This window comes from Halichoerus grypus, chromosome 14 (assembly GCF_964656455.1).
Source record: "Halichoerus grypus chromosome 14, mHalGry1.hap1.1, whole genome shotgun sequence".
Taxonomy (NCBI): Eukaryota; Metazoa; Chordata; class Mammalia; order Carnivora; family Phocidae; genus Halichoerus; species Halichoerus grypus.
Genome location: NC_135725.1, coordinates 62,663,909 through 62,689,425, shown reverse-complemented (window position 1 = coordinate 62,689,425; position 25,517 = coordinate 62,663,909). Strand labels below are relative to the sequence as shown.

At 50.5% G+C, this 25,517-nt stretch overlaps 1 protein-coding gene across 6 annotated transcripts in view; it reads right to left on the bottom strand.

The window, feature by feature from the left end:
- COL15A1 (collagen type XV alpha 1 chain) overlaps nt 1–25,517 on the bottom strand; it is a 116,109-nt gene that overhangs the window by 8,732 nt on the left and 81,860 nt on the right. For 3 of the 6 annotated variants that reach the window (XM_036074151.2, XM_078061510.1, XM_078061511.1), the window contains exons 30-41: nt 25,384–25,425; nt 22,875–22,920; nt 20,734–20,814; nt 20,036–20,085; nt 19,832–19,933; nt 18,795–18,939; nt 15,430–15,494; nt 13,961–14,089; nt 13,752–13,811; nt 12,958–13,017; nt 9,068–9,253; nt 7,681–7,796 (exon numbers count right to left, since the gene is read on the bottom strand). In XM_036074151.2, the coding sequence (XP_035930044.2) occupies nt 7,681–7,796; nt 9,068–9,253; nt 12,958–13,017; nt 13,752–13,811; nt 13,961–14,089; nt 15,430–15,494; nt 18,795–18,939; nt 19,832–19,933; nt 20,036–20,085; nt 20,734–20,814; nt 22,875–22,920; nt 25,384–25,425 (1,082 nt within the window). Of the gene's footprint in view, nt 1–5,251; nt 6,351–6,597; nt 6,632–7,680; nt 7,797–9,067; nt 9,254–12,957; nt 13,018–13,751; nt 13,812–13,960; nt 14,090–15,429; nt 15,495–18,794; nt 18,940–19,831; nt 19,934–20,035; nt 20,086–20,733; nt 20,815–22,874; nt 22,921–25,383; nt 25,426–25,517 lie in introns of those variants that run through there. The other 3 variants (XM_036074148.2, XM_036074150.2, XM_036074152.2) reach the window with 2 other exon arrangements.

Below are 25,517 nucleotides of genomic sequence, written 5' to 3'. Positions count from 1 at the left end.
GGAGGGATTGCTCTCTATCCTACTCATACTATCTAAGAATGCAGAATTTGGAAGAGATGACCAGATTTTTTATAATCTTTTAAATTTCACTTGTGGTTAGAATATTTAGGCTTTCTATTTATTTTTGCATCAGTTTTGCTCATTACATCTTCACAGCACATTATCCATTGTATCTATGCTTTAAAATTCATTATCAGTAGATTGTATATAGAATCTTTTAATTTAAAAAATGGCTTCTGTGTCAGTGGTTTATAGACGGTTTCATTATAATCCTGTGATTCAGTGAACCACTTCAATCCATAGATAAAACTCTTTCAGCTCAGGATATTTTCTCTCATTATTTTGTTAATTAATATTTCACTTCTGGGGCGCCTGGCTGGCTCAGTCAGAAAAACATGTGACTCTTGGTCTCGGGGTCGTGAGTATAAGCCTCACAGTTGGGTGTAGAGATTACTTAAAAAAAAAGAAAAAAAAAACAATTTCTATCCATTCCTCTTTCCGATTCTAAAACTCCTGCTACATAAATATTGGAACAGTTTATCTATCTTCCTCTCTCTTATTTTTCATCTGATGAATTTATCTTTTTGTCTGTGTCCTGAGGGGATCGTAGTAATTCTTTTTTTTTTTTTTCTTAAAGATTTTATTTATTTATTTCACAGAGAGAGACACAGCGAGAGAGGGAACACAAGCCGGGGGAGTGGGAGAGGGAGAAGCAGGCTTCCCGCCGAGCAGGGAGCCCGATGCGGGGCTCGATCCCAGGACCCTGGGACCATGACCTGAGCCGAAGGCAGACGCTTAACGACTGAGCCACCCAGGCGCCCCGATCGTATTAATTCTTGTGAGTTTATCTGATAACTCACTAAGTCAGTTTTCAATAGGTATACATGCTGCAGTTGTATTTTATTTGGGGGCGCAGACAATTATTTTATTTTCAAGGATTGTTTCTTGTTCTCCCAGTATTCTATTTTGTGCTTCCTCTGCCCTCTGTCTTTTCACCGAAATACAAACTTGAATTGTTTTAAAAGTTACCTCCTGCTTTCTATTATAATTCTTCTTAATTGGCTCTGATCGATCTTCTGGTTCCATTTTGAGGCCACTCAATGTCCTCAGATGACTAACAGGTGCTTGTTATTCACCGGTATTTATAAATCTGAAAGTCCACATTGAAAAGGACTGATGGGTCTTCCGAGGGCTGTGAGCGACTGTGCAGGTCACCATGCGCCATCCTAGCTGCTCCTAGAGCACGTCTGCCTCCAGCCCCTACTGGTACGGTCCTGCGGACACCAGCAGCCGGACAGAATCACGGGCAGACCCTGCCTGTGTCGTGTGTGTCAGATACCCGCTCGTGCCAGGTTTCTATCTCCCAACAAGGAGGTTCTCGAGGTTTCTGCCTGGTTGGCGTTGTTCTTGAAACAAAACCTGTGTGGCTTCCCATTAGATGGAGCCTGATTTAGCAGGTTTTACGGTGCCCAGCCTGGAGACCTCCAACTTGTGCTTGCCAGAGTCTACCCTAAGAGCCTTCTCTGGTAGCCTGAGCCCACTCTGCCTGGGCATGGCCACTCAGAAGCACTGGAATTTAACGCACCCCTGCCTTTCAGTGACTGATGGTGTGTAACTACAAAAGTTCCCTTGTCTCTTAGGTGGGAAATTCTGTGGTGCCTATTCATTGCTTACTGGCTCCCAGAGTTCCTAAGAGGAGAGCATGATCTGGTCATCCACAGTGGTGACTAGATGTCCCCTTTATAGCCTGCCTTCCCTTCTTTGTCTCACTTCCCCACTTCCCTGTCAGGTGTGTTCTGGGATCACCTGCCACATAAACTACTTGCAAATGAATGCTCATCTAAGGGGGAAACCAAATGACAGTGTGTGTCAGGCTCTTTAGAAGGTTCTCTCTCCTGGTGCGGAGAATGACCTGGAGGGGGAGAAGCTGGAGGCCAGGAGATCAGCCTGGAGGTGTGAGCGGCAGTCCCACAGAAGGTAAGAGAGGAGCCAACGCCCCACTGTGTCTCGAAGACCAACACCTGCAACAGAACAGCGTGCTCTGCCAAGATAGTGGTAAAATACTGTGACATTTAGAAGAGTAGAAGTAGCCATCATGGAAATATCTAGACTTTGTTGACCTTCCTAGCACTTACTTTTTTTTAAATTGTTGTTGTTGTTGCTGGTATTACTACTTCTAAGGAAGCATTCATTCAGTCAGTATTTGTTGAAGGAATGAGGGAAGGAAGAGATAAATGACTCCTTGGCGGCTGGCTGGGTGGCAGGGCCATTCACTGAGAGAAGGCCCAAGGGAAAAAGAGCAAGTCTGGGAGGCGGAGCGGGGCATGCAATCTCCTCTACAAACATATCAGATAACAGGGCACTCTGGGTACTTTCTGGAACTCAGGGTGCCGGGCAGGCGCAGGCAGGGGGATCATCAGACTATTTCATAGTCACTGTAGCACGTGCTCCTGTCAATCAGGAGGAATCCAGCCCCAGTGCCAGAGCTGAATCCGGGAGCCCCTGCAGAGCCAGATGATAACACTTTAGCTGTTGGATTATGGGGACGAGGGGCAGAGGGCGAGGGCAGCCAGAAGCTTGGGCCTCTCACCCACTTCGGGTCTCGGGGCAGTGGATCTTCACCAACAGGTACAGTTGTATCCAGCGTGTACAGCGGGACCCCAAGCCCTGGGCTTCACGTCAGGCAGAGAAACCAGGCAGATTAGAAGACATCACCCAGCAAGTCAAGACCCCCAGCTCCTCCTTCCTGAGAAACATCAGGGCAGGCCAAAGACAGTGAGCACTTACGGATGCTTACTCAGGGTGAGAATACCCTTTCTAGAGCTTCCAACAACTTAACTCAATAGAGAGTAGTTTTCCCATTACTATCTGTTTTATAGATGAAGAAACAGCTGCAGGGCAAGGTTGAGTGTAGGGGACGATCTTCTGTAACTTGCCTATGATTACAAGGTTCTTTGGGGGCAGAGCCCAAATTCAAACCCACATCAAGGCCTGCCTACACTCTGCTGCCCTGCAAGTTGGGTATAAGGTGGAAGGCAAAGGGGAAAGTCAGCCAGTGGGGATCGAAGAGCTGTGAGGGGCTCAGTGGTGTCTCGGTGACCCAGGAGCTCAGGGAGTAATCGGAAAAGTGCTCCTCCAGCTGCTCGTTTAGGCAGAGACTGCGCACATATACTTGCCTCAGCTGGTGCGGTCTCTGTGGAATTGGGGGAGAAGGAGATATACATGAGGTCTGCAATAGTCTGTGGCAGAATGCGTTTGGTGGGTTTAAGAAGTGGGAGCATCATCTGTCTTTGAACTTCCAAATCCAAACATAGTCCTGGGTACAAAATCATCATTCAAAAAGCATTTCTGAATGGATGAATGAATAAACAAAAGACCTACTTGATTTTTCTCGAGCAAAGACCTGATCCCATATCTCATCTTCTTAAAATCTTCCCAACATATGCCACCAATTGCGGGATCAAGTTCAAATGCCTTATCCTAGAATTCAAGGCCAGCGAGATCTCACCTCTGTCCTTCATCCACCACCACACCGCCCACACTTGGCACTTCCTGTGTGTGCTGGGATTTTTGTTTGTTTGCTTGTTTGTTGTTTTCTCGACTTCCCGAGTCCCCATTTTCTGGTCATTGTAAACCTCACATGCTGGGGGGAGGAACCGTTCCTTCTGCACGGCTCATCCTGGGTGGAGCTGCCAATCCCAGTTCCAGGCACACAACACAGGTGGGCCGGATCAAGTCCTTTCCGGGAATTAATATCGTCCCAGAAGGGAGAAGTCTCTTTCCTCTGAGGCCAGTCTCTGCGGTGGTGGGGCAACATAAGCCTGGGGCTGTCTATGATCAACCCCCGCCACACGAAGAACTCTTGTTCCTCCTTGGAGGGAAGGAAGCCAAATACAGAGAAAAGCAGAAGCAAGACAGCAGACAGACAGTCTCTCTCTCTCTCACTCACACACACACACAGAACAGACTAAGTGACCACATCACTTGAGTTTCTTGCATTCCCCATCCTTCCTCCTGGTTTCCAGAGCCAATACATTCCTTTCTGCGTGTTTGCTGTTTTGTGTTTTTGGCTTGTGAATTTGGCTTGTGTCCCCGTTACTGACTAGCATTCAGCCGACGGTTCCCTGAAGCCCACGCTGTCTCCTTCTGGCACTTTCCACAGGTTCCGACAACATAGTGCCTGCCGTACCAAGTCCGGAGGTGCAGGGCATGTAAGAGGGGCTCTTGTGATCCATCCTCCTGGTTTGCTCGGTTCCCCTCCTGGCACCAGCATGGGGCGGGCTCTGACTAAAATGGATGGCATCTTCACTTCGCGTCCTCAGGAGCCACATGCCCCCCTCCTCTCTCAGTTTCTGTCCAGTGCCAGGCAGCTCCCAGCCCCCCGTCAATTTGGTAGGTGCGCCTGTCCTCCACAATCCACTTCTGGAACTTTCCAACCTGTAACTGCCTTTGATTCTATGACTCATTAGAGATTCTCATCACTCTTCCATTTAGGAAGCCCCTAAGTGGAGGTTCTGAGCTGTGTGCTTTTTTCTTTTTTGTCCTCAATTTCCTTCCTACCTCAAGGACTATTTGGGTGGATTCTCTTAGCCGAGTTTCTGGGCCAGCCCAGCTGAATGGGAGGAAGTATCCCGGCATGCCCCTTGCCTGGTGATTCTGTCTCTCCTGCGGGGCCGAGCCAAGAGCCAGAGCATCACAGACTTGGAGCTGGAGGGGGCAGACAGGCAGCCTCCTGCAGTGGCTCCTTGCAAAGAGCTGACACAGACCAAGTCTGAAAGTAGCCCCACCACTCACCAGCTAGGCGACCTGGAACAAGTGACTTCCTGAGCCTCAACTTTTTTTTTCTTTCATTTGTAAAGTGGAGCTAAAAATACCTACGTTGCAGGGTTATTAAGAAAGGTAAATGGGCCTTATAATAAGGCTGATGTTTAATAGCTGGGAGCTGATATTAGGGTTTTTTATTCCAACCTCCTTGAAAGAACAAGGCAGGCTTGCCCAAGGTCATGCGTTGCGGCAGTCACGGTTCACCGCGTTTGCCCTGCCCGGGTTCTTCTGCCCACCCCACGCTGCCCCCACCAAGGGGGAGACAACAGGCAGGCACGCAGGAGCATGCCGGGAAATCCTCCTGTTCTCTGATCATCTCCTGAGGGCTGTGTAGCAGTGGCAGGGTGAGCAAACCCGCCCCGGGGCCACTTCCACATCAGCAGTGGAGAATAAAGGAACTTAGGGCAAAGAGTCAAACAGAAGAAAGTGCCTGGAAAAGCTGTTTTTATGTTCACTTACGTGGAAAAAAAAATCAAAGTATACAGCACGAAGATATATGCGTCTCAGAAAAATTCATCCTCATGAACCTGTTGGTTCAACGGCAGTTGTAATCCGAGAGTTGCCCCATGGAGGTCATAAAATCGGGGGTAGGGGTGGGGGGAAGGGCCACCAAGGGAAAGGTAGTTATTATGTGCTATTTCTCTTCTAGTTTCAGATCATTTGGAGTTTAAACTTTTCCAGCAAGTCAGAGTTATATAAACTGGTGCCATACTAAAATACGATTGTGTAAAAATATAAAACGCCTAAAGCACGATGGCAATAATATTTTAGGAAATAAACATTAAAGGCTGGTAATATCAGAAAATACAAATGGGATCATTTGAGCAGTTCTGTCTCTCTGTATGAACAGCCAAGGACGGCTGTATATTATGAATGCATGAAGAATAAAGCGTTCAGTCGGCACATAACTTAGAAAGGGTAACATGTCTAAACACTGACTTTGTGAGAAAACATGAAGGACATCCTACACTCAGCAACAATGGTTAAAGGAGGAAATTACTTTCTGAAGGATGCAGGGGGGCAGAATGCCAAGGCCTTTGTTTTCAACTCGCTCTTAACCGTGTTGGGATGTGTTCACACGGCACGGGGTCTCCTGCAGAATCTAGCACCAACAGATGGATCAGATTTTATTTTTGATCTGAGTCCTTTATGTCTTCAGTTTGGAGTGTATTGAGGTATGTTTTCTTTGGTTGCTGTTGTGACGAATGTGTAATAAAAAACTAATATTTACAACATTTAAACCTTTTAGATTTCAGTGTCGACTCTTCACATAAGAAAAACTGGAAAACGCTTACGAATCATTGGAAGGTCATTACTTCCTGGCATCTGTCATGAAACTGTTTTCGATACACAGAACAATGAGTCTATTAGCACAGCTATATGTTTTCTGGTCCAGGATCTTCCCTGTGCTCAGTGGGGAGGCCAGTCCCGTGACTGCCGCGGCAGCCGTTCGCCAGGCTTCACAGTAGTTGTCCACAAGACGCGCTCCACGGGGGCCGGAGCCGTGCCAAACGACCTTCTGCGGCCTGCGAAGGGATTGCTGCACATTACTTTTTTTTTTTTTTTTTTTTTTTTTTAAAGATTTTATTTATTTATTTGACAGAGAGAAACACAGTGAGAGATGGAACACAAGCAGGGGGAGTGGGAGAGGGAGAAGCAGGCTCCCCGCTGAGCAGAGAGCCCGATGTGGGGCTCGATCCCAGGACCCTGGGATCATGACCTGAGCCGAAGGCAGACGCTTAACGACTGAGCCACCCAGGCGCCCCGCTGCACATTACTTTTGATATGTCACTTCTTTGTGGTGTACCTCATCGAAGAACAAATTGGCATAAGTTATGAATCAAGTCCAACTCTTGAGCCCTTCATGGTCTGACCCCACCACTGGGAGCATCGCTCCTTCCAACTAGCTGAACACCCTGTCCTCCGACCCCACCACGCGCGTACCTGCTCTCAGACCACACTCCCTGCTTTTGTGACTCTGAACCTTTGCTCACAAGGTCCCTTAGTCTGGAGCGGCTTCTCTTTCATTTTCAGACCAGGGATTCCTTCTGGTCTTTGAAAGTCCATTAAATGCCTCCTCTTACAGGCTGCTTTCTTGACTGTCAGCCCCAAATAAGGATAAATTTTTCCTCTATGCTCCCATCATAGTATCTGTTACTCCATTTTACAATTACAGTGTTCCGTCTAGAACTGTAGCTAGTTGGTGATTGTCCTCCCCTGTAGACCGTGAGCCTTGTAAAGGTTTGGGGTCATGTAGCTTATTACTATGCCTTCCAGGTGGGCATCGGGCCTGGCATAGGGTAGACACTGAGGAAAGCTTTGCCAAGTTGTTCTAATCTTTTCTTTTTCAATGAGGGGCTTGAACTCATGACCCTGAGATCAAGACCTGAGGCGAGATCAAGAGTCAGACACTCAACCAACTGAGCCACCCTGGCGCCCCAACCAAGTTGTCCTAATCTTAATAGCACACACTGTTTCCAAAGAATTAGAGCCCAGCTCACAGTACAGGGCTAAAGGGTCCCCAAGAACAGCGTTCCTTACCACTTGCTGAGTGCCTGCAGCCTGCTAGACATTCGCACACTTACCATTTTAGGCTCACAGCAATCCTGTGGTACAGACAGGATGATCTTGCCCATTTCACAGGGAGGCAGCCGAGGCTCAGAGAGTGGGGGAAATCTGAAAGGTCCCTTATTAAGGTACTGGCCTCGGGTCTCCTGGCTGCAAGGCCGGGGGCTCTGTCCACGGCTCTCAGCTGCCTCGCTGAGGCTCTGTGCCAGCGACAGCCCCGAGGGGAGCCGTAAAGGCACCCCACTGTTAGAATGTCCCCTAAAACTGTCTATCACACCATATACTTACCAGGAAGGATCCGTCATCACGTCTCGGCCGTCAAAGGAGTATATTGGAACATGTGTATTGAACTGACCTCCGTGGCCAGAAAAAATTGAGTCCCAGTTGTTGAAAAGTACTTGGCCCTGTGGAGACAGAAATGCCACATGGAGTCACTGTGCTATGGGCCTTCTAGTGGACTAGCTATTTATTCATTCCTCAAGGCCGAGAGGCCACCCCATGCCAAAGCCACCAGCCCCAATCCCAGAGCCTAGACAGAGCAGGAACTCAGGAAATGTCTGTGGTTTGATTTTACAATCCATCCTTGAACGCTTTTGGTTTTATTCTTTATTTCTTGAGGTACTTTCTCTTATTATAGGTGTATAAAAGCTCCTCCCCATCAAAACTGTGTTTTAGGTCTTTATTAATTTTTGCCTTTAAAAATTTTCTACATATAAAAAAAAAAATTTTCTACATATATACACGCCAAACTTCAGATTTGTGCCAGGGCTTGTCCAATCTGCACTGTAGGTGATACAGAGATGACTCTCTCACTCCTTTTCCTGAAGGAGCCCAGTTTCCTTCAGTTATTGGTATTCCTAGAATACCGGTCATCTGAGTGGGTGAATGTGGCAGAACAGAACCTCAGGGAAAGAGACAGAAAGGGCCAGGTGTGGGGTCCGGAGGTACCAAATTGGAGCATGGGGGTCACAGGGACTTAAGAGTCTCGAAGTACCTGTGAGATACAGTGAGAGGTCACGGTCTAGGATGTGTGTGAGCAGAAAGAGAGCTGTCCCTCTGTGGCCTTGAAGGAGCCAGCTATTTCCATGGTGGAACAGGGGTCATACAAGGCCCTGCCTTACCAGCGAAAGGGGACAGAGACTTATCTGCCAGGTTCGGGCAGCTTAGATGTGCCGAGAGGACCAAAGTAGGGGGCAGGACAATGTGGCTCTGGTCTGGGACCAGTGCTCACCAGTTCTTCTCTGGTGCTGTCCAGCCCACGCCCTACAGAGAGCAGCCTCGGGTGGAACTGGGAGCCCCAGACTGGGTGTCAAGGACCTGACTTCTGGTTTCTAGTGACTTCCGGCAAACTCCTTTCTCCCTCTGTGCCTCAGTTTCCACATCTGACAATCTGAGGAAAAAATAACTCCCTCTTTTATTGGAAGCGTCTATTAAGATAATGGGTATAAAGTACTTTGTACTTATCTGCTCCAAGAGTTGTACCATCCAACCACGGTAAATGTCAGGAAACTGAGGCACAGAGAGGTTCAACTGACCCACCCAGGCACAGAGCCAAACAGGGACAGGCGGGGTCTGGAAGCAGCACACTTCTGATGATGTCAGGGAGCGGCAGCTCCTATGGTCCCTGTGGAGCCCAGGGCCTCCAGGAGACAATGGGGAGAATATTTATGTTTACCTTGAGGTTCACTATTGGAAGGCTGTATCTCTCTGCTTTCCTCACAACCGTGGAGAGGTCTTGCAGATGGGAGGATAAGAAGGCCCGGTAGGTAGACAACAGCCCCGCAGCCCTGGCCTGCTGGAAGCACTGCAAATCAGCTCGAAGGTCCCCGGAGAATGGTGTGTTCAGAGCAACCAAGTGCAGCTAAAAAAGTGAGAGTTAAAAGAGTCAGAAGCCAACTCCACCCCGCGTGCGCATCCCAGGCTGCTAGTACGACCGGACTCCCTGGGACGGAAGGCGCTGCAGGTGGCCTCATTGAGCCCCTTCCTGAGGGTGGCGTTCCAGCCCCGGCCTGACCGTCTCGGGGGCAGGAGAGCTCGGAGCCCAGGCAGCGGGCCTCGGCTCTCTGAACCGCTCTACACGGTGGCAGTGTCTTCCATTCGGGAGAAAACAAAACAAAATAAAGCACTTCAGAGATCTGAATCCAGTGTGCAGGCCACTTGCTGGAGACTCCTGGGTCTGCCCTAGTTCAGCTTCCAAGAGGGTTTTAAGCCAGCTTTGGTACTGGATCCCAGAGCTCCACCAAGCAATCTGGCCTTGCCCTTTCCTCTACCTCCTGAGTAGGCTTGGGGCTGATCGTGAGGGACCAGAGGGAAAGGCACTGAAAGGAGAAGGTTATGACATTTCTTGCTAAGACTGCTGGGTAGACCCTTTTAGGAACGAGGGGTCACACCGTAACACGAGCCTCACATTCCTGCCACCTTAGGCAGTAGCCAAAATAAAAGTCCTTCCATAGTCTGTTTTCTCCCACACTTTCTCTCCCTAGACCCATCCCTCTCTCCCGGCCTTCGTGCTGTGCCCTCTAGAGCACATGTGTCCAGGAGTAGCCCTCTCCCTCCTCGTTGTCACCTCAGGAGTGACTTTGATCTCACCATCAGAGAGCTGGGGAGGGCTGGTGCAGACCCTGGGCCCAAGTCTCCAGAAAAGAAAAATATTTCAAAATATCTTAAACCAAAAGACATGAAATGAGCCCTGTGGGGCGAGGCAAGGGGTGGTCAGTGCTTCCCTCTCCATTCCTGCGCTGCCTCTCCGGTCTGAACATCCCCAGCACCAAGCTCCTACATGGCCCGACACCAAGGGTTGCCATATTGGCATTCTCTGGCTCATCAAGGGTCCGGCCGGGTGGGCACAGCTCACGATGGACCACAACATTCAGACCGCCCCATGCAGTCCATGCACTTCTCGGGGCATTCTTCTCTGTTTCGCCACCCCTTTCCTTCCCCATTTTGAAGAGAAGAGACTCCACGCATGCCACACCTCCCAGTTTCTTCCTGTTTATTCATCCCTGGTTCGGCCCGTATCGCCACACTAGATGGAGGTCCAGGTCAAGCACACCCCCTGCCCCCACCTGAGACAAGGCTTCCCCGCAGCGCCCCCAGCAGCAGCCCGAGGATGGGGAGGGGGCGGCAGCATCCTGCTCGCTCACCATGACCGCTTTCAGGCCACCAGACTTCCAGCCCCACACGAGCTCTGTCTTCCTCCCCCCCCACGGATCTGCAGACCAGCACCCCAGGGATGAGGCCCCATGGTCTCATCACCCTCCAACCAGCACGCTTCTGCTGGCTAGACCCAAGGGTGGTCAGCAGAAGACGGCGTGCCCACAGCAGGGGACACCTAGGGAAGGGACAGAGGTACGTGCAGAGCTTCCCTGCCATGCCTCCGATCCTACACATCTCCACCTCTCCTTTTTTACAAAGAAACATAAAGAACTGTCTGGAATGATGGTTGTTTCCAAATGGCGAGACTGGGGGCTTTTGTGCCCTCATGTCTGTATTTCTCTAAGGGCTGGGACATTTTTAATAACAAATATGCTATCGTTTTTATGAAGACAATACTGTTTCAACAATCAAGTGTTAAAAGGTTGATCTGGGGGATGGGTGTAGTTTTGGTAAAGTTATCGGGGATTTGCTGTTTCCTTCTCCATTCTTTTTATTTACTGTCCAAATTTTCTACAAAATACGTATGACTTTAGAATTTATAAAATACTATTTAAAAAATCCTTCAGCTGCTGCCCTAATTTCTCCCCTTCATGGCTGAGCTTTTGGAAGGGTTACCTCCACACGCTTCTCTCTTTCCTTATCTCACCTCCCATTTATTCCTCAAACAACTGGAATCTCGCTGGCACCCCCCATGCCTGAGATATGCTCTTCTCTGGCTTCTACAGTTGGAGGACACCGTTTTGTCCTTTTGACGGCCCCCTTGGCAGACCCGACGCTGCTGGCTTCTACCTTGTTTGGCATTCTTTCTTCCTCTTGGGGGCTATGGCTTCTATTTGTCCCCATGGTTCTTCCATCGGTTCCTTTTTGCTTTTGCTCCTCACACTCCAATGTCTGCTCAATGTGCAGACACTCTTTTGGGAATCCCACCACCCCTCTCACCCTTGCCATGGCTCGGAGGAAGCCTCCCAGGTCTTTATCTCCAGACCAGGCCCCCCGATCCAACTCCCTCTGGGCGGCCTCCGCTCACATATCCTACGGGGACCTCAGACTCACTGGTGCCCCGATGAGGTCCTGCCTGATGAGTGGCAACACCACAGGAAACACATTTCGGTGCGAGCCCAGGCCCTGTTCTTTGAAAATGCCCCCACAACACTTGCTCAGAAGAGTGGCCTTAGGCCATTCAATCTCATTCTCTTGGTTTTGATTTGGCGGGGAGTGGGCAATGAGGCCAAGATGACCTACGCAGACAACCTCTCCCAGACCCTGAACTGAGGCAGGTGGTACCGGGCTCTGCAGCTGTAAGATCACCTGGAGTTGAGGCCATGATCAGCGCCACGGCAACTCAACATGGCATGCAAGCTGTGTGGAGGTGACCCATGTCTGTGTGTTGGGATGGGGGTGGAGAGGAGGCAGGAAGAAAAGGCCTCGCAGAACCTGCTCTGTATGGGAGCAGGCTGACAGCAGGGACAGGAGGCCCACAGGCCCAGTCGTACTTCCTGCCGTTGAGTGTCAGGAGGTTCCTGCAATTATCTGAACAAGATCTTCACTTAAGCTAGTAAAGGAAAAGAGTCAGAGTTTTAATTCTGGCAACAAAATGATCCTTGGGAGGGAAACCAGCACCACTCAATTATCCAAGCAGAAACTTGGGCATCCTTCCTGATCTCCCTCATCCTCACGGCCCCATACCCATACCAGGGACCAAATCTGTCACTTCCGCCTTTTTATTTTCTCTCCAATCTTATTTTTCTACATGTTCACTGCTGTGATCCTGGTTCTAAGACTACATCAGCCACCTAACTGTCTTTGGGCCCCGGGCCTGTCCCTGCCGATCCATTTGTACACTGTAACCAAGGTAATTTCTGAAATGCCAATCTTAGAGACCCTTTCCTTGTTTAAGACCCTTCAGTAGCTCCCCATTATCTGCTGCAACAGGTCAAAGCCCTTAGCTTGGCTTACAGGCCCTTGATGACAAGCCCTTGTCCTCTGCAGACTAAACTTCTCCCTTCTCTGCCTTAAAACCTGCCTCTTCAGCCAGGCTGAAGTACCTGCCATTACACTTACACGAATGCCCGGCACTCCCCCTTGACCCCCGCTGTTCCAAATCCCCTCTGCCTTGAATATGCCCACTCTCTCCCTCCCACCTGGCTCTCTCCTGCTCTCAACTTTCCTTTAGGTCTTAGTTTAGAGGCTCCCTCCTCTAAAGAAGGCAGAATTCTTTGACGTTCCTCATACCCCCAGCACCCTGTGTGCACCTCGCCTCACTGACCTACCAACTGTTGTAACTACCCGTCTGCCCCTCTTGCTAGTCTCTATGCACCTCGAGGGGAGGGCCCGTGCTCCAAGCACGCAGCAAGCACACACTAGACACACACGCAGCATGTGCAGGGAAGATGCACGAACCGCACTTACTGCAGGCCTCTCGTAGTTGACACTTGAAAGCGGCATCAGTGGACGTGGAGGCTGATGTGGCTGTTATGTAAAAGAGGAAAACAAACGGTCCTGAATAAGCATCCAATCTGTTCTTCAGAGCGCACCGAGGTGCAAGTGTGATACTTTACATAGTCTGTCATTGTCTTCGGGCCACTCTTAACTGCCAGGAGTTTCATGCCCCCCCCCCCCCATGAAGACATGACCCTCAGGAAGGGAGGGGATATTCTGCAATCTTTTACAGAGAGCACTGAAGCGAGGAAGCAGAAGACCTGTGTCTTAGTGCCAACTCATCCACTGCACAGAGCAGTCAGCAACTCAGAGCCTCAGTTTCCTGAACGGCAGGCTGGGGATAGCAAGACCTGCCTCAAAGGGTTGCTGTAGGGCCAAAACAATGGACAACGGAAGTTGCCAATGTTCTTATCAGGCAAAGAAGTCTCAGAGTGCAAAAAGTAAAGGGCTCTTCTAGATCGCGTATGCCAACCATGATTTCACAGGCGAATAAACTGAGGCCTAGAAGGGCTGGAAGCCCATTGCCCAAGAGGATTCAGCTACGACACGGAAATAGCAGGTCTCTAGCCTCTGGGTCCGGTTCCTGCTCTGCTCTCCTGTGAGAACATTCTGTTGGCACTTGGTAATTTCTGGCCTTCCGCCAAATCCTAAACCATGCAGAGCTGGCTGGCCAGAGTTTGGAGAGCTTGGTTCTGGACACCAAGGGGGATTTTGTGGATGCTGATGAGCAAAGGAGCGATAAGTAAGGCAGGGCGACTACTCACATTGCTGGAGAGCGCAGGGGGCGGCAGGCTGTCGGCGGGAATGGGGATCAGTTCTCCTAGCTTCAAGAAAACAGTACATTGAAAATGAAACATCCACTAGAGATTGTTAGCCTATTTTCAAAACCGGAAAAATGGCATTTCCAGGGGCAGTTTATTATTTTTAGAGGGTATCTGGAGGCAGTTTGTTAAAAAGAAGCTCAAGAATTAACCTGTAATTTCTTCCAACCATCTCGGACCCGAATGAAGAACTCAGTGCTGTCCCTCAGGTAGATGAACGTCCCTTCAATGACCAAATGTGCTTTCTGCAGCATGTCATCCATGGTGCTAAATGCCGTAACCTGTCAGAAAATTTTCCATTCCCAACAGTGCCGTTATCGTTAGAGCGGTGGCACGATTTGAAAAACCGGCCGTCGCGAATTCAAACGGGAGCCATCCCCTGACAGCCAGTGAAAAGGCTCTTTGTGCCTTAGAGACATATGTAACTTCATTCATAGCCAAAGGACATTCTTTATGAGGAAACAAAAACACCAATTGGTTTGGAGCACAAATCTGAACTGTAATAAATCAATGAAAACAGGAAGATGATATTCCAGGAGCACAAAGACAGTTAGAAACTGTACACAGAGTTGTCTTTCTTGGGTCTTGGTATTAGCAAAACCATGGGTACATTTTCCCACTTGCATCTGTGTGAGCCACTCGGTGGCTGTGACGTTGTTAAATGTGTTTAACTCCTGCGAGTCCTTAAAGAGTTTCGAGTTTGTTTTAATTTGGAATAAGAAACGCAAGCCGGTGAGCAATTCTGCTTAGGTTTTGAATCTTTTTTGCCCAGCTGGGTAGCTGTAATATTAAATACATACGAGAGACAGTGGGGGTCTGTAATTTCTCGGTCTAGAAAACGGCCAAAGATTAGCCATCCATCTTGGCAAATCCAAGAGCAGCCACAAAAGCTACCAAAATCTACTGAAAAGCATCACACCTCTGAGAAATATTGGCCAAGAGAGCTTTTATTTTTCATCTCAACTGAGAAAGATCATAAAAAGTTAATTTTCACCTAGCCTTGAAAATAATGACTTTGTGCATTGAAATGGCTTAGACATCCCCCAAAGGTGCGAGATAGCAACATTCCGTCAGCCGCTAGATGGTTTTTTCCTTTGGCAGCCACATTTTCCAACTAAAATCCAGCCAAGATCCCAGAGCATTTCCAGGACTCCTGACATCCGTGTGAGGTGTTTGTCCCTCTTCCTGTGCATAGTAATAATCTCAGAGTGCTACACTCTGCACCCACGGTGTGCAGGGTAACAATCCCCGGGGAAGGAGCGAGAAGGCGGAATGGCCCAGGGGAGATCTGACCAGCACGGGGCCTGCTGGGATCTTGTTGATACTCTGGTGCCCATGGTTTTGGATGTAATCAAGTTGGTTCTTGTGACAGCTTAGTCAATTAAGGATTAGAAGGGTGGAACCGAAGTCATAAGTGAGTTTGTATTCTGTATCTTTGTACTTGGTAAGTCACCTAAAGAGATCATATATACCCCCCGTGTGTGGAATTGTTCCAATTCTATGGCCACAGCGGCCTAATTCTTACCTAAAAGCTGTGCCAGACCCTACACACTTATAGCTGAAGTTCTAAGGAAACCCACCCAGAGCAGAAGGAGGAATGCACACTGATAGTAACACTGACCAGATTTCTGGATCCGGGAAGCCCTGGCTGTCCTGGAGGGCCGGGTGGGCCTGGAAGGGCCACAGCTAAGACAAAGCAGAAAAGAGGAGTTACAAAAAGGCACCCTCTCTGCAAAACGGCTCCGGTGTTGGCTGGTCACCGAGGGGAGCACTCGCAGCCCCGTTCAGAGCGCCACAGAGCACTGCGCCTTGCAAAGTGTACCTGGGGGGCTCTGGGCCCAGCCCGGGACTCAGCCACAGTGACAGGTTTGGGAAAGAGCCAGGATTCTGGACCGTAGTCCTGGATGAAACCACACTAGGACTTCTCAGCTTTGTAAGTGAATGAATTCCTGTTGTTTCTGATGTTTGTACAGGTCAGTCTGAGTGGAGTTTCCAAAAATGTCCGGACTCATGCAAGTTACCTCAGCCTAGAAACAAGCAGGGAATGCTGAACAGAGGAAGCAGGCTCAGAAAGAGGAAGAGAAGGTGCTGGGCTGCAGAAGCGGGGCAAGGTAGCACACTACCTTGCAACAGCTACGGGAGCCTTGGCCTTGGGGCCGGGGGACCCAGACTGCGGCCCCTCAGCTGTCGTTTCTCAGCTGTGCGATCTCAGGGAAACAGTAAGCCCTGAACCCCTGCTTCTTCACCTGTGAAATGTAAACCAGCTTTTCCTTTTCACTAGGCTGTGGTGAGAACAGAGAAAAGATGGAAACTAGGGATGTGCCTTGCACAAACTGCACAGCATCCAGCCAGAGGTTTGCAGTGTTTGAAGAGTCCGTGCCCTCTTCCCTAGAAAAATGCACCTGCCCGTGCTCTCCTTCTACCTCTCCAAACCCTGTCCCCCCTAAAAATCTGCAAAGCTCTTGGCACTTCAGGATGTTTTTGCAAGTCCCAGTAAAATCATTCTATGAGATTTTTCAGGTGCGAGTTAAGTCCGCAATTCTGACACAGGACTTGAAAATCATTACATAGATGCTGAATGTCTGGTGAAGAGAGGGTCGGAGGACTTGGATTTGGACCCCAGCCGAGGCTTGACTAGTATCTGTGACCTTGAGCAAGTCTCCTAACCTCTCTGAGCCTCAGGGTCTTCATCCATGAAATGAGTTTTACAGTAATATCCATTTCCTCTCCCTCCCAGGGTTGCTGTGAAGATTAAGTGGGCTAACTGATAGGAGAACATTTGTAAGCTGTGGATGGCCATGCATTAGGTGAGAGGCAGTCCTGAGTCAGTGGAGCGAGGAGCCCTGGGCAGCATCTCATGTAGAGCTGCTATGAACAACAGCTTCTCTGCATCCTGTAATGTCCTTCCTCCTCCTGCCACTGCTGCTCATTCCCCAAGGTTATGGTGGCACCCACAGTTTTATCTCCCTAGCACCTTCTCTCTCTGTGGGACCAGGATCCTCACTTTCTCTTTCTCTTGAGATCTTTCCCTTCCCCCTCTACAAACATTTGGATTCAGAAGGCACTGTCCTATTCTCATGTGATCCCACCTTCTGGCCACAGCTGACTGGTCCAAGGTTGGGCCTCTGGGCCATGCCAGGCTAGTCAGAATTCTTCCCTAGGACTTCTCCACTCCGGGACCTTTCAAACTAAAACTGAGAAAGAAGGCCAAGATTTCTAGCTGACTGTTGAAAGTCTGAGTTGTCAGTAACCATATTTCCCACCGTGCAGGGGATGTGGTCTGTGGTGAAGAAACGTGAAGCTAGCCTATAGAGAGAAGCCGAGACAGGAGACGGCCAGAGAATCCTCGCAGGGGTTGAGTCCCTGGTTCTGGCTGAGCCTAAGGTCCCCGCTGTAGGCCGGCCCATCCCACAAAGAATGATTCACCTCCTTCTTCACATCCAAAAAATTTCCCTTCTGCTTAAGCTAGTTTGAGTTACATTTCTATCACTTGCAGCCAAAAAAACCCCAGGCTAAGTGAAAGGCCCAGTCCCAAAGTCACCTCCTGTGTAAGGTTCTCCCTGATGCCCCCGACACTTCCCTTCCCGGGGCTCCTTCCACCACACATGGCTCGTGCCAGTGCTAGCAACAGTGACACATTCATGCTATGATTGCTGCTTTTTCACCGTGGGCCGGGTAGAAAGAACACAGGCTTCGGAGCGACACCGATCTGTGTCCGCATCCCGTCGGTGCCCCTGACTAGGCGTGCGACCTTGGAAACATCCCGTGGGTCTCACTTTCCTCATCTGTAAAATGGGGATGCTAACACTTTCCTTGAAGGGCTTTGTGAGAATTCCATGAAATGATGGAGGAGAGTAACGAGCGGAGTGCCTGGCGCTTGGTAAATGTTCAGTAAAGGGAGATTTTCTTCTATTTCACCCATTTGCTGTTGGAGGGAGTGAGGCAGCTATGGTTAGGGAGATTTTTATAGAGGGTTGGAATCAACGCTGGTCCTCGAGTCCCCTCAGGGCCAGGCATTGACAAAGCAGCCAAGAAGTTCCCACCCACCCATGAAAAGATGTTCCACGTCATTAGACTTTAGGGTCAGGCGGATGAACACCACGGCGAGCTATCAGTTCACGGGAACGGGCGCTGGCTGGAATAAAACGGGTTGAATAACAAGGGTGGGTGAGAGTAAGCAGACAGCGGGGCCTGCCGGCGCTGCTGGAGGGGATGCAAAACTGGGGTAGCCACTTTGGAAAGCAGGCTAGCAGGTCCTCGAAAGGCGAAACAGAGTGAACACGAGTCTCTGCCACCCGGCAAGGCCACACCTAGGAGTACACACCCGGGAGACTCGAAAACATATGTCCACACAAGAGCGTGTACGCGAATGTTCATAGCAGCGCTGTCCCCGATAGCCAAGGAGCGGGAACAACCCAGGTGTCCGAGAGCCGATGAGCACATCAACAGAACGTAGTGTGTGCACACCGTGGGCCAGTACTCGGCCGGGCACGGAAGTGCTGACGCACACTACCACACGGACGAGCCTGGAGCACGTTACGCCGAGGGGAAGAAGCCAGACACAGAAGGCCACATGTGGTGTGATTCCATGGGCATGACAGGTCCAGAGTAGGCAAAGCCAGAGAGATAGAAAGTATATCTGCATGCCCAGGTCTGGGGTGGGGGCTGGGGGAGGGAAAGAATGACTGCTCATTGGTGCAGGGTATCTTTTGGGGACGATGAAAATGTTCTGGAACTAGAGAGAGGAGATGGCTGCACGACCTTGTGAATATATTAAAAAAACACTGAACTGTACCCTTTGAATGGGTAAATTTTATGGCATGTAAATTATATATCAATTTAAAAAAAAAAGAAAAGAAAAAAAGCTCTGTCCAGGAAATAGCTCTCTGTCACACAATGTGGCCCGGACATGCCACTCGGATGTGGTGACTGACCCTGAGCACAATAGCAGGGACAGCATGAATGACCACCATTCACGGTACTGACCTGCTCCAAGGATCGCTGGTGGTCCTGGTGGCCCTGGGGGTCCTGGTGGCCCAGGGGATCCAGGTCTTCCAAAGCCAGGAGGCCCAGGCAGGCCGGGAGCCCCCGGGGGTCCCTGGGGCCCGACGACAGTCTCCCCTTTCTGGCCCTATCAAGGCAAGAGCACAGTAACAGAAGAGAGAACGCAGCACCAATCTCTAGAGGTCCCAGCCCTTCTCTGTAGGAGGGTGTTTGTAAACTACCAGCTCTGGCTATCGCCATCCTCCATGCCGAGCACAGCTCGGGTGGAATGAGACCTAGAGAACAGCTGCCCTGTCATCATGCTCAATGTCAACGCATCCAACTCCAGAGAGCCCTGGAGTCAGAGGGGCCCCGACTTTGCATTTCACAGACTAGGAAACTCAGGCACAGAGAGGGGATGGGGCTTGTTCAGTGTCAAAGCCAATTCGCAGCAGAGGTGGAAGTGGACCCCTGGTCTCCTGGCTCTGCTGGGTCCACCCTCACGCTGAGCTCTGGGACCAGAGTTTGCTTAGGGTTCCGGAGGGTCATGGTCTGGTCTTTATCTCATTGGAGGCATAACCCGAATTTCTCTCTTGTGAGTTGGAGAAACCTGGCATCGTAAGAAGACCAAGCCTATCTAGGGGCTCCTTCTTTGATGAAATCTCAGAAGAATCAAATAGCCCCCTCTAAAAATATCTCCCTCACCTTCCATTCTGCCTTCATTATCTCATATGTTCACCATCAGTAACTCCTTGGGTTGAGCGAATTTTCCACCACTGACATGAGTAAGGCGGTGTGGTCAGTGACCTGGAAGTTGCCTGAATGCATATGGCCACGGCCAGCTCCCTTTCCTCCGTGGGCCTCAGGCAACCTCCCCATCAGTAAATAAATACGAGGGAGAGAGGCCAATGCCCAAGTCCTGCCTCCAGCTTATGGTACTGTGACAGACCCTTGACTCTCCAACTGCCTAGTCCCGCTGGGGGGCTTCAGGGAAGGCTGTGACTCACTGAGGCAGATGGCGAGGAGAAGTCACTACTCACAACCAAGCCAGGACTTCCTGGTGGGCCTGGAGGCCCCGACACAGAGAAGTCACCATGAGAGTCTCCTTTTTCCCCTTTGATCCCCCGGTCTCCATTCTCCCCCTGCAAGCAGAGAACATTCAGTAAGAGGAAGATGAAGCAGTCTATGATGTAAACCCAAGCACTCAGAAACACAGGCCAGATGTTTGGTAGAGAAAAACTCACCTTCAAGCTGTTCAGAACATGTCTCAGGTAAGCTGGATCCACCGGAGGGCCTGAAAAAGAAATGCTATGTAAAATTCACAACTATAACCTCAGAAATTCAAAAATAAAAGTCTCCAGGGGCACCCGGGGGGCTCAGTCAGGTGGGTGTCTGGCTCTTGATTTCGGCTCAGGTCATGATCTCAGGGTTGTGAGACTGAGCTTCGCATTGGGCTCTGTGCTTAGTGGGGTGTCTGGTTGAGGATTCTCTCTTTCCTTCTTTCTCTTATCCCTTCCCCGATAGTGTTCTCTCTCTCAAATAAATAATCTTTAAATAAATAAATGAATAAAAGTCTCCAAGTTGGCAACCATCATTATTCTCCAGTGGAAGTGACCTCACATTGGTTTAGCTCACAGAGTGGGTACCGGACTTAGAGACAGAAATGAGTCCTAGGCTGGGTCCCACAACCCGGACACTGTGGGATCCTGGGCATGTCGCTGGCCCTCTTTGGGCCTCATTTTGCACAGGAAGCATGAATGATTGGAACTGGTCTCTCTTGACAATGTTCCATCATGGGTATGTGTGGCCCATGACTGGGTCTCTCTAGAACTCCGCGGAGCTTGTGGTCAGGGTGGTAATAAAATGTGTCTTACTTTCTGGCTCAGTTGGATTTCTCAGGAACAAAAATCAAAGGCAAGATCCAGAGCAATAGTTGGAATACCTGGTGGTCCTTGGGCCCCCTGGTCGCCTTTTTCTCCTTTTGAGCCGGGAAGACCCCAGGATCCTTTTTCTCCTTTAACACCTGCCACCAAACACATAAATGTTTAAAAAAAAAAAAAAAAAAAAGGAAAATCACCTTCATTCTATATGAAATGTTGTTTCTGAGACAAGTTTTCACACTGAGCCCCTTTAGCAAAGTCCATTCAGTACAGGAAGGCCTATTGAAGGTATGAAATCCTTTCCTAAATGATGGGGAGGACAGAGGTAGATACATCAGACACAATTCCTCACCTTGCAAAGCTCTGTCTCCTTGGGGAGACGGACACAGTGAAGGATAACGCGAGGCAGGATGGAGTGGGAGTGCTAACCTCAAGGTGTCCGCGGTGCATGGTGGGGGCCCAGCTACAGGTAACCCTCTCCTGGCCAGCTTCACGCACACAGCCTCACAGGCTCAACACCCAGTCAAGCTCCCAGTCCCATCTCTTCTCTGCCTGTGCAGCATGGTGGTGTAGGGGAGGGGAGGAATCTCCCAGGAGTACCCTCAGAGGACACCAAGGGTGCTAAGTATTCCATGTAAAAGTTGGAAGGATGCCAACTGTGTCCCCCACCACCATCTCTTAGGATTTATGAGAAGCACCCTCTCTCTCCAACTCTTTCTATGGAGGAGAAGCATGGAGGGAGCCTTCTGGAACTTCAGCATTGGGGAAGGGAAGCAATCCCCTGTCCCCACTTTGACGGGTGGGGAAGACACTAGATCTCTGCATTCCTAGTTCCCAAGAGGTATGACAGATCAACCGAGCAGTACCCTTGAGCCTAGAGATGGGGTTGGGGGCTCAGGCTTCTCAGCATGGGGGAAGGGGTGTGAGCACCAGAGGCACGATGCCACCAGCTGGGGGTCAGCAGGGAGATGCAATCGCAGGGCCAGGGGGGCATGCCTCCACTCACCCACAGTGAGATCATAGGCAGTGGTGAAGCCCAGAGAAGGGGATACTGAGCTCACCACCACCGATGAGGCTGCTCACCTCAGGGAGCAGGAGTAACAACCACAAGTAAGTAGCAGGACACAGGCTCACCAGGGGCTGCCTGTCCAGAAACGTCTGTTACCTCCCCTGCCTCCCAGAGCGGCCCCGTGAGGACGGGAAACCACCGGGGATCTGAGACAGCAAATCCAGCTCTACTCTGCCTCCCCAAGATCCACCTTGCACCAGGGGCCAGGGGAGAGCCTTGAACTGGATCTGAGCGTGGAGGGTGAAAGCAGTCTGGACCCTGTAACCAAAAGCAACAGAAAAACCACGGGGCCAGATATCATCAGGGAGACCACTGCCTGGCGGGCCACGGACAACAGAGCAGAGCCAGAGGTCAGTCTTGGGGAAAAAATGACCTTTACCTGTTTAAATGGCAAGTGTTCAGACCTCTCAATCAAAAGGGGGACAAACAGAGCGGCAGGGGGCGTGGGGACAGGGACCAGAGTGATTGCTCCCCTGCAGGCTCCTGTCGCCTGACCTACGCCCTCTGTGGATATTTACTAATGAGACACCCAGAGCCGGCGCCTCTCACGCTTTACTGCGCATACACCTCAGTGAGGAGCTTAAAGTGCAGCCTCTGACTCAGCAGGTCCGCAGTGGAGCTTGAGATGCTGCATTTCTAACATGCTTTCAGGAGAGGCCGCTGCGGCTGGTCCAAGACCACTCTGAAGCAAAGGTCTTCTGAGCTCCCATGGCCCTTCCCTGTATTCGTTCTTGGTACATTGCATTATCATGATTTCTAAACTAGCTCCATCTCATGGAGTCTAAGGGCCTGGGTGGCAGGAACGGTGTAGGATTCCCCTGCCTCAGCCCAATGCACGGGCTACACTCATGAACTATGGTCTCATGAACAAATTAACAAAAATGTGGACAAATGGAGTACTTCTTGCTAGCTGGAAGTCCCAGCCAAGGTACATAACATACAGATGAGTGACAAAACAAAAAGAGGTGCCCAGCCCCACAGCGCTGGCCCAGCAACCCCTGCTCCTACCACATGCGGCCAGACTCCCAGCCATGAGTCTTAGGTCCAGCACTGGCAGTGGAGGCCACCTCCTGCAGAGCTACAGGGGTCTGGAAAAGTCCCACAGAACCATAAGGTGAGGAAGGGAAACTGTACCGTGGAAGGTGATGAGTTCTGAATTCCCAGGATGAGTGGCGTCAACCTGGAGAGAAAGAGAGTCAAGGTCATAAAGTGCAAACCCTGTCCTGGGATTTGCATCCACAGGCCGCCACTGTCCCCTGTCCTGGGGGCATGTGGTAGGAGGCACACCGTCATGGAGTCAGGCCCGTCTTTGGCTCTGGAGCCCCCAAAAGCCCTGAGCTCCCCAGTGGCCCTCAATGCACAGGCCAAAGCAGGCCTTCAAGTTGGGGGGGGCGTGGGCATTATGCAGCCAGGCCCAGGGGAGACTCACTGGCTGAGCAACTCTGCAAGGGGAAAGCGCAAAGCTTCGAGATAAATCGTGGCCAGCTATGAGGGTTCTTAGCCTCCTTTCTTGTGATTTAGGACTGATTCATGTGAAAGGTCAAGCATCTGAGTGAGTGACGTACCCAGCCATGAGGCTGGGCCGGCCATGAGTTCTGCTGCAGCACAGAACCAAGGATGCACGTAATGAATAGGAGCTGATGACGGTAGCGGTAATTAATAAAGGGGGTTAGCGTTTGGTTGAAGGGCTATTCTAGACTCCCCATGACGAGTCAGGGGTCTGGCACCCAAGTTATCCTAGATAATACTCCTTCCTAGTTCATTCCCAGATTCCTGCATTTTCTTATCTAAAAAACAGAGCCACCTGTGACACTGCTTTTAATACCCAACTTCACCCTTTGCCAGTTGATATATGGGATCAAAATGACCCCTCTGGCACCAGGATCCTCCTACTTTTGGGTGGAGGGTCACAAGCTGCTCAGGGGTCACCAAGAGAAGAAAGGGGGCAGGGAGTGGATGGGAATCCCTAAGAACAACAATCCAAAGCTACGGATGAAGGTGGCAGGGCCAAGCTGGTATCTCAAGGCTACGCGGATCGGGTTCTTCCACTCCCGACGTGGGCTGACATTGTGGTGGTGTTAGAAAGGGGCTGAAAGCAGACGGGCTTATGGCATGATGGACGCCGTCATGGAAGACTGCAGTGCTTTTTTAAGTGTTCATTTTCAGAGCTGGTCCAGAAATGTCCATGGTGTCCGGCCAGGCAATGTGAAATCAAAAACTCATCAAAAATGCTCTGAGCTCATCTTTGGTTTCTTTTCAGGAACCTCATGACCCCAGAGGCCGTGGCTATGGCAAAGGGTCCTAGCACAAGCCGTGGTCACTGCAGTGGCACTTTTACTACAATCTCAAGTTTGTCGAGTGCTGCCCCATGGTTGTTCCATTGACACCTGCAACCGTGTTAGCAGAGGGGGCTTCGGGCACGAACTCACAGGGGCCCTAGAGCGGACGGTCTCTCCTTCTGTGTAACAAGCAGGTGGGATGCAGCCATCTCTCAGAGGCGTCCCTTCAGGCCATGGACGTAAACGTGACCTGGCTTGCTATGGTCCTCATGGAGATCTGGGAGCCAGCAGGCCCCCTTGTCATCTCAGTGGGTCCTACCATCTGCATTCTAGGCCAGAGTTCTGGGCCCTGGGCTGCAGATTTGGGTGCCTCATAATTTCAACACAGACAGATGTCCAGGCAAACACTCAGCCAGACGGCGTCATTTTAAAGCTTCTGACCCAAGCCTCACCACCACACCCAATTATGAACCCACTTCAAGGAATCTTTGTAAACTGTCATTTGCAAGCTCCTGAGAAGGGAGGCCACGCCTGTTTAGTTCACCCCTGCGTCTCCAGGGCCCAGCAGAGTACTTGGATCTCGGCAAGCCCTCAAGAAATACTTGTTGAATGAATGAGAAAGTGATCACACATCGTTCTGTGACTAATGCCTGCGCACGGGGACAGGCCCTCTCTCCCTGGCCTTCCCCATGGAAACGGGACCCTCCCAATACAGGGAAGACCTCAGCGACAGTGCCACCGTCTAGCTGGGTGACCGGGTACGTGCCTGACCCCTGGGAGTCACAGTGCCTGCACCTGCTGCCTGGTGGCCAGGGGACTCGAGTGACGACCCCAGCTCTGTCAGGCCCGTGACCCAGGACAAGTCAGTGAGCTTGTCTGAGTCACAGTTTGCTGGCTCTTTATGAAGTGGGCGGGAGAGTGCTGGCCTCTCAGGGTTGTGTGGTATGTGACACACCTGCTGGGAAGGGACAGGACACACTCAGTTGTGGGTCTTAGCCCACAGTTCCTAATGCAACGAACACTGATCGGAATTGCTTTATTTTCCCATTGATACTTTTAAGGGGTTTGTCTTCCTTCTTACTGTACTGCTCCACGCATGAAGCTAATGTGGTTACGGTAACGAGACACTGCTCTCCTGATGCATTAAAAGCACGTGTAGCTTTAGAAGATGCAGTATGTTTCATTGCCACGGTCTGCTACCTAGAAGCTTCTAGCTACTCACTTCAGGGTCTGTATATGTGATAGGAGACATCAAAGAGGACACTGATGGATTGCGGGGGCTCGAGGCAAAGACTGATCACCGTCTCTAGGCTGCTTTCTATGCCAAAGCCTGGTCTGTAAGGCCGTGACTCCACACTACTTACCGGCGTTTTGCAGTGTGGTCGGACTGGTACGGGGAAGACAGCCTGTGCGAAGTGAGAACAAGAGAAGCGAGGCCATCAGGACCCCCGGCTCCAGCTTAGGCCAGTCTGGGGTCTGTTCCCCGCTGTCCCCTGAA